This window comes from Salmo salar, chromosome ssa25, assembly GCF_905237065.1.
Source record: "Salmo salar chromosome ssa25, Ssal_v3.1, whole genome shotgun sequence".
Classification (NCBI taxonomy): domain Eukaryota; kingdom Metazoa; phylum Chordata; class Actinopteri; order Salmoniformes; family Salmonidae; genus Salmo; species Salmo salar.
This window is the reverse complement of record NC_059466.1, coordinates 31,987,820-31,996,327: the sequence shown is the minus strand read 5'-3', so window position 1 is coordinate 31,996,327 and position 8,508 is coordinate 31,987,820. Positions and strand designations below refer to the sequence as shown.

The 8,508-nt window shown below is 45.2% G+C and overlaps 1 protein-coding gene across 1 annotated transcript; it reads right to left on the bottom strand.

Moving 5' to 3' along the window:
• Nucleotides 1-2,308: 2,308 nt before the first annotated feature.
• On the bottom strand, nt 2,309-8,165 carry LOC106586555 (uncharacterized). Its single transcript, XM_045707728.1, has 3 exons — nt 7,197-8,165; nt 3,161-5,515; nt 2,309-2,995 (listed from the first exon to the last, which is right to left on the bottom strand). Exons 2-3 carry the CDS (start codon nt 3,902-3,904, stop codon nt 2,597-2,599), a joined length of 1,143 nt encoding a protein of 380 aa, XP_045563684.1. The 5' UTR covers nt 3,905-5,515; nt 7,197-8,165; the 3' UTR covers nt 2,309-2,596.
• Nucleotides 8,166-8,508: the final 343 nt, after the last annotated feature.

Genomic DNA, 8,508 nt, shown 5'->3' with positions numbered 1-8,508 from the left:
TACCGGTACCCCTGTATATAGCTTCACTATTGTTATCTTACTTCTGCTGTTTAATTATTGTTATTTTTCCTTTATTTTTTTCTTAAAACTTCTTAAAGCATTGTTGGTTAAGGGCTTGTAGGTAAGCATTTCACTGTAAGGTCTACACCTGTTGTATTCGGCACATGTGACAAATACAATTTGTTTTGATTTGATTTGAGTTACCGCTGCTGCGGAAGATAAGTTAGAGTTACCAGCCTTCTGCAGCGATACGCCTTCCTATCTAGTTGTCACGTCCTGAACATAGTAAGATGTGATTTTCTATGGTAGAGTAGGTCAGGGCGTGACACGGGGTGTTTTGTGTTTTTCTATGTTTTCTATTTCTATGTTCTTAGGTTCTAGTTTTTGTATTTCTATGTTGGCTTGTTTGGGATGATCTCCAATTGGAGGCAGCTGGTCCTCGTTGTCTCTAATTGGAGATCATATTTAAGTAGGGGTTTTTCTTACTGGGTTTTGTGGGTGATTATATTTTGAGTAGTGTTTGTTTCTCGCTGCGTCACGGTTTGTTGTTTTGTCATATTCAGTTATTTGTGTATTGCAAAGGTTCACGGATTTAATAAAATGTGGAACTACAACCACGCTGCACTTTGGTCCGCTTGTTTCGACAGCCTTGACACTAGTTTGCGCTTAGTGAGACTATCATTTCTTTTTCAATAGTACAATGGCCCAACACCCCTCCAGGCTGTGTAAGGGCTATTTGGCCAAAAAGGAGAGTGATGGAGTGCTGCATCAGATGACCTGGCCTCCACAATCACCCAACCTCAGCCCAATTGAGATGGTTTGGTATGAGTTGGACCGCAGAGTGAAGGAAAAGCAGCCAACAAGTGCTCAACATATGTGGGAACTCCTTCAAGACTGTTCAAAAAGCATTCCAGGTGAAGCTGGTTGAGAGAATACCAAGAGTGTGCAAAGCTGTCATCAAGGCAAAGGATGGCTACTTTGAAGAATCTAAAATATTGGTTACTACATGATTCCATATGTGTTATTTCATAGTTTGATGTCTTTACTATTATTCTACAATGTAGAAATTGTAAAAATAAAGAAAAACCCTTGAATGAGTAAGTCTGTCCAAACCTTTGACTGATACCGTGTATTTCGCCCCCACCAGTCCTTTTCCTCACAATTTCATAAAAGAAATGGATTGAGTTTCCTGTAAACAACAGATATTATACTCCTCTTTTAACTAGCTAAATACTGATAGTCTTTTCTTATCTGCTAAGCCATTACAATTATAACTGGCTGTACTTATTTTACCATAATGAGACACAAGTTTCAATTCTGTTTATCAGAATATGTTTGTAAACATACCATTAAAAAGTACCATAGTGATTGAGTGTCCATACACTGTAGCTGTACCATGACATCTGCACTGCTGCTGAGTAAACCTCCAATTGTTCTCCAATATTCCACCCACTAAAACGTCCCCCATTCCCAAGTTGGGTTGTTGTCCCAGTGACTGGCAGACCACCCCTGTCCCCCTGGATCCTGGAGCCTTTGAGAGATTGGGAACCATCCTTTAAATATAGCACACAGTGCCACACACAGAACAGAAGCAGATCAACCACCAAAATAATTTTTAACGCTCTCACCTCGATTGTATTATATACAGTTATTTCAAAAAGATATATACAGTGCATTCAGAAAATATTCAGACCCCTTGACTTTTTACACATTTTCTTACATTACAGGCTTATTGTAAAATTGATTAAATTGTTTTTCTTCCCTCATCAATCTACACACAATATCCCATTATGACAAAGTAAAAATAGGTTTTTAGACATTTTTTCAAATGTATTGAAAATAAAACACTGAAATATGACATTTACATAAGTATTCAGACACTTTACTCAGTACTTTGTTGAAGCACCATTGGCAGCGATTACAGCCTCGAGTTTTCTTGGGTATGACGCTACAAGCTCGGCACACCTGTATTTGGGGAGTTTCTCCCATTCTTCTCTGCAGATCCTTTCAAGCTCTGTCAGGTTGGATGGGGAGCGTCGCTGTGTGCTTATGGTCGTTGTCCTGTTGGAAGGTGAACCCTCACGCCAGTCTGAGGTCCTGAGCGCTCTGGTGAAAAACGCAGAAAAACATCCTCACAGCATGATGCTGCTTTACAGTAGGGATGGTGCCAGGTTTCATCCAGATGTGACGCTTGGCATTCAGGCCCAAGAGTTCAATCTTGGTTTCATCAGACCAGAGAATATTGTTTCTCATGGTCTGAGTCCTTTTGGTGCCTTTTGGCAAACTCCAAGCGGGCTGTCATTTGCCTTTAACTGAGGAGTGGCTTCTGTTTGGCCACTCTACCAGAAAGGTCTGACTGGTGGAGTGCTGCAGAGATGGTTGTCCTTCTGGAAGGTTCTCCAATCTCCACAGAGGAACTCTGGAGCCAGTACAGAGTAGCAGGACTGACGAGACGTGGCCCCGGAGACAGGGACCAGAGTGGGCAGAACTGTAGCGGAGAGGAAAACAGCGTCAGGCAAGGGAAAACAGGCATAACACAAAAACAGGATCTAAGCAGGAACTAATGGCTAAAAAACACAGACTGACTGAGCAGAGATTATGATCTGGCAGCATGGAAGTGGCAGGGCTGAGTATTTGTAGAGGTCTTGATTATGGAACAGGTTGCTCTGTCACACACACACACACACAGGAGAGAGCACTGGGGGAGTGGCGGCAGGTTAGGGAGACACAGGATGAGCAATAGAGGGGGCTGGCAGGCGCAGATGTGACAGTACCCCCCGCCACTTGGCACCCGACCAGGCTTATCTGAGTGTGAGGTATAGAAAGCATGTAAGAGGGAGGGGTCCAGAATATGATGGTGGGAAACCCAGCAGCGCTCCTCAGGCCCGTATCCCTCCCAGTCCACCAGGTACTGCCAGCCACGGTCCCGACGGCGCACGTCCAGAAGCTGCCGGACGGAATAGGGGGTGGAGGAGCTGAGGGGGTGGAGGAGCTGCTGCAGGAGGAGACAGAAACTGACAGGTTTAATCATGGATAAGTGGAAGTTAGGGTGGATTGAGAGAGGCTGGGAGTTTCAGGTGCACAGCAGAGGGGTTAATGATAGGGTCAATTTCAAAGGGACTAATGAATCGGGGGGAAAGTTTCTCGATGAGAGCCATACCTTCTGGCCTGGAGTGTAGACTGGGGCTGAGGCAAGGCGACAGTTAGCTTGGGACTGGGTCCTGGCAGAGGCACAAAGAAGGGTAGCCCGGGCCTTCCTCCAGGTGCGATGACAACGGCGCATATGGTCATGGACTGAGGGAACCGCCACCTCGACCTCTTGGGCGGGGAATAAGGGAGGTTGATAATCCAGAGCACACTCGAAGGGTGACATACCTGATGAGGCGTTGGTGAGGGATTTGTGGTCATATTCCACCCAGGGTAGCTGAACACTCCAGGAGGAAGGGTTAGCAGAAGTCATGCAGCATAGGGCAGTCTCCATCTCCTGGTTGGCCAGTTCAGTCTGGCCATTGGTCTGAGGGTGATATCCAGATGAAAGACTGACATTGATTCCCAGTGCTGAACAGAAGGATCTCCATACTCGGGATGTGATCTGGGGTCCCCTGTCAGAAACGATGTCAGTAGGAAGGCCATGCAGATGAAACACATGGAACACCAGCAGGTCCACAGTCTCCCTGGAGGACGGAAGCTTGGACAGGGGAATGAAGTGAGCCACTTTGGAAAATCTGTCAATTATGGTGAGGATGACTGAGTAACTGTTGGCTGGGGGAAGACCAGTGACGAAGTTCAGAGCTATGTGTGACCAGGGGCGACTGGGTATCGGAAGAGGGCAAAGCAGACGTGGGTTTAGTGGAGGTCTTGTTCCGGGCACAGACCGAGCAGGCTGAGACAAACTCCCAGACATCTCTCTCCAAGGTGGACCACCAAAAGTGCTGCCACAGGAAGACGAGGGTCCGATTCATACCTGGGTGACAGGTGAGGTAAGTAGAATGGGCCCACTGAAGAACATCAGAGTGAACTGAATCTAGAACAAACAGACCATTTCTAGGACCGTTACCAGAGTCAGGCTGGTTTTGCTGAGCCTGGACTCGATCTCCCAGGAGATGGCGGCAACGATGCAGGCACAATGGCTTCTGGCTCGGAACCAGTGTTGTCGACAGTGAACTGGCTGGAGAGGGCGTCAGGCTTGGTATTCCTAGGATCGGGGCGATAAGTGAGTGTGAAGTAGAATCTCCCGAAGAACAATGCCCACCTGGCTTGCCGGGAATTCAGACGCTTGGTGGTCTGGATGTAGGACAGGTTTTTGTAGTCCATCCAAACGATGAAGAGGAGAATAGAACCCTCCAGCCAGTGACGCCATTCTTCAAGAGCTAGCTTCACTGCCAGGAGTTCCCGGTTACCAATGTAAAAATGTCTCTCTGCAGGTGAGCGCTTATGGTAAAAGAATGCACATGGGTGGAGCTTCTGATTAGAGGGGGAACGTTGGGACAGAACAGCACTGACCACGGTGTCGGAGGCATCCATATCCACGATGAACTTGAGTTCTGGGTCTGGCTGAGTGAGGACTGGAGCGGAAGTGAAGCAACGCTTGAGTTCCAGGAACGCTGCCTCTGCTTCAGGGGTGCAGTGGAACGGAGTGGAGGTGGAGGTGAGAGTGGTGCTGCCAGACAGCTGTAGTTGCGGATGAAACATGTGTAAAAATGTGCAAACCCCAGGAAACGCTGTAGCTGCTTCAGGTTTGAGGGCGCAGGCCACTCTGTGACTGCCCTGACCTTGTCGGGATCCATATGTAACTGTCCCTGTGCAATAATATAACCCTGGAAAGACACAGAGGAAGCTTTAACAAAAGGCTTAATCTCCAACAGCCATTGGAGAACTTGGCGAACGTGTTGCTGGTGAGCCTCAGAGTCCTTTGAAAAAAATCTGAATGTCATCCACATAGACAAAAATTAAGTGTCCAATCACATCTCTCAGTACATTGTTGACTAGGCTCTGGAAAACAGCAGGGGCGTTAGTGAGACCAAAAGGCATGATCAAGTACTTAAAGTGTCCAAGTGGTGTGTTGAATGTCGTTTTCCACTCGTCCCCCTCTCTGATGCAGACCAGATGGTAGGCATCCAGAGGTTGAGCTTGGTGAACACTGTGGCACCATGGAGGGTGGCAAAAGCAGAACTGATGAGTGGCAATGGTTACTTGTTCTTCACAGCGATGTTATTCAAATCCTACTGTAACGTGGAGCGGAGTAGGTGAACCCAAGAGCAGACTCAGACGAGGAGACTGGGATGAGGTAACTAAGGTATTTATTGAAGCACAGGGGGAAGATGGGGTGTAGGCCAGGGGAAGCTCGGGCGGGTTGCAGGAAGCCAGGATCGGAGGCTGAGGCTGGAGCGAGGGGAGTTGGGACTAGGTAAGCAGGTCCAGAGAGGAATCCAAGGAAGCAGTGGGTCCAGGACAGAGTAGCAGGACTGACGAGACGTGGCCCTGGAGACAGGGACCAGAGTCAGAGTGGGCAGAACTGTAGCGGAGAGGAAAACAGCGTCAGGCAAGGGAAAACAGACATAACACAAAAACAGGATCTAAGCAGGAACTAATGGCTAAAAAACACAGACTGACTGAGCAGAGATTATGATCTGGCAGCGTGGAAGTGACAGGGCTGAGTATTTGTAGAAGTCTTGATTATAGAACAGGTTCCATGCAGCTGGTGGGGATCTACTCTGCCTCCAGCACACCTGTCTCTACCCACACAATCACACACACCTTGTACTCTTAGATTTAAGTGCTGCATTCTACACCTTTGACCATGATGTCCTTCTGGACAGACTGGAGAGTTGAGTTGGCCTCTCCAGTCCAGTTCTAAATTGGTTTAGGACCAACTGGTCGAGAGTTTTTTGTCACCGTTGGTGAACATAACTCAGAGAAAATGCATATCACGTGTCCGGTATTGTTAAGTTTATATATGTTACTCCTTGGCAGCGTTATCAGAAAGCACAGAATTGATTTTCACTGCTACGCAGACGACACAACTTTGTATTTCGTGTCATCAGAGGATTTTAGCTCAATGTATAAATTATTAAACTGTATTAGTGATTTAAATTCTTGGATGTCTCACAACTTCCTTCAACTAAATCAAGACAAGACGGAGGTACGAATTGTTGGAGCCAAAGCACAGAGAGAATCTGGCCACATGTTTTAATTCACGGCCAATAAAGATAAAACGCCAGGTAAAAAATCAAGGTGTCATTTTAGATTCTGAACTCAATTCCGGATCACACATATTAGGAATGTGACCAAAATAGATTTTTATACCTGAGGAATATTGCCAAGGTGCAGACATTTCTTCCTCAGGCTAATACAGAGAGACTCATCCATGCTTTTATAACAAGCAGGCTTGACTACTGTCTGGTCTACCCAAGAAAGCCATTGGTCAACTGCATTAGAATATATTTTAAGATTCTTCTATTGGTTTTTAAATCAATCCACGATTATGCATCACAATACATTTCAGACCTGCTTTTGAGTTATGTACCCTGTAGGTCCCTCAGGTCTTCTGGCACTGGCCTTCTAACTATCCCAAAACCTAGGACCAAGAGGCATGAAGAGGCAGCCTTTAGTTACGATACCCCCAGACTCTTGAATAGCCTGCCAGAGAACCTGAGGGGAACCAAGAGGCATGAAGAGGCAGCCTTTAGTTACGATACCCCCAGACTCTGGAATAGCCTGCCAGAGAACCTGAGGGGAACCAAGAGGCATGAAGAGGCAGCCTTTAGTTACTATACCCCCAGACTCTGGAATAGCCTGCCAGAGAACCTGAGGGGAACCAAGAGGCATGAAGAGGCAGCCTTTAGTTACTATACCCCCAGACTCTGGAATAGCCTGCCAGAGAACCTGAGGGGGGCTGAAACTGTGGACATGCTGATTTTAAACGAGATATTAAAACACACTTTTCTAGCTTTACTTTCTCTTAGGGTGCTTTTTAGTTGTTCAGTTTTGAGTGTTATTCTTAGTTTTTTTTAATCCTCTTATGTTGTGTAGTAAATATTGAAGTTTTTATTGACTCTTTTCATTCTTTTTTATATGCTTTTCCATGTGAAGCACATTGTGTTAAATACCTAGTCTTAAATGTGCTGTATAAATAAATCTGGATTTGTGTGTCAGTGACAGTGTTGCATCACAAGAGGTCCAAGTTCAAAACTCACCGTGGGCGTGTTTATCCAACTGAATGATTCTTTGAAGGTCTGAGTGATAGTTATGTTGATTCCTTGAATGTTGTAGTTCTGTAGATTGTCTGTGAGAAGGAATTGCAAAGGTTCAAAGGAGAAAATGTCTTCATCTCTTCTTGATTGATGTGTTCATTTGATGAGGCTCTCTTAAAATGGTGATATCTTGTCCAAGAGCTGTGTAAGACAACCCAGTGCACGAACACCTCAGTGACAAATCTGACTCAAGGAGCAGTGTCCATCCCGTTCATGAATGTTCCTCCCTTTTCATGAACTGTGGTTGTGGGTTTACAATCGAGTTCATAGCTGATGTACATGACATATGATGTATGTGCACTAAAAGGAGCAGTTGGACCTATAACCCTGATGTAAAGACTTACCTACAACCCTGACGTAAAGACCAGGAACTGATTTGACGTCATCCTTTACAAAAGAACAGTAACTGTAATCCGTTACGTTACCAGCTAAAATATTGTAATCAGATTACCGATACTTTTGAAAAACTAGATGATTACTTCAAGGATTGCGATTCAATTCAGAAATGTTTGCGAAACAATCTTTGACACTTCTCTGTTTTCTCACTGACATTCAAATCAAAGTTGAAAAAAGGCGCAAGTTTAAGTTTGTTCCACCTGAGCGAGTCTGACCACAAGTCAGAGACCACTATGATGACTCACCAAATGTGTTTGATCGATTGCGGAAAAAGAGCAGGAATAGGCTTTTTGTAGGCTACAGTCCAAGCTATGTCTTCCAATGGTGCGACTGTTGTCGGCATCTAAAGATTATCCAACTTGAATAAACGCTTGGAGGTAAGGATGACAGTAGTGGTGTAGTCTACGGCGATACGGATATCACTTATTATTGATATTGACGTAGCGTATTGATGTGAATCACACTGCTGCTCTCTCATTTAGCTATTTGCAGTTTACAGATTGTGGTTGCTGTGAATGGCTGTTCACAAATCTTAATGTGTATTTGAACCCAATGACAGTTGAACCCAAGAAGTTAAAGCTGCCTATCAATGATTGTTTTTTAAACCAGTGGACAGTCAGTGAAAAATGCGCTCTTGCAACAGCTGCATAGTGCGGATCCAAGCCAATGGAATAAAAGTGGGGCTTTTATTGCTCAATGTAATTCATGCTGAAAAAATAAATAAATCCATAGGCCTAATGGACACAAGCTCAAACTCACACACTTTTGAAAGACTTAAAGGGGCAATCTGTAGTTGCTACATCCATTTTTGGACTTATAAAATATGCAGTTGTAGTCGCAAGTTTACATACACCTAGGT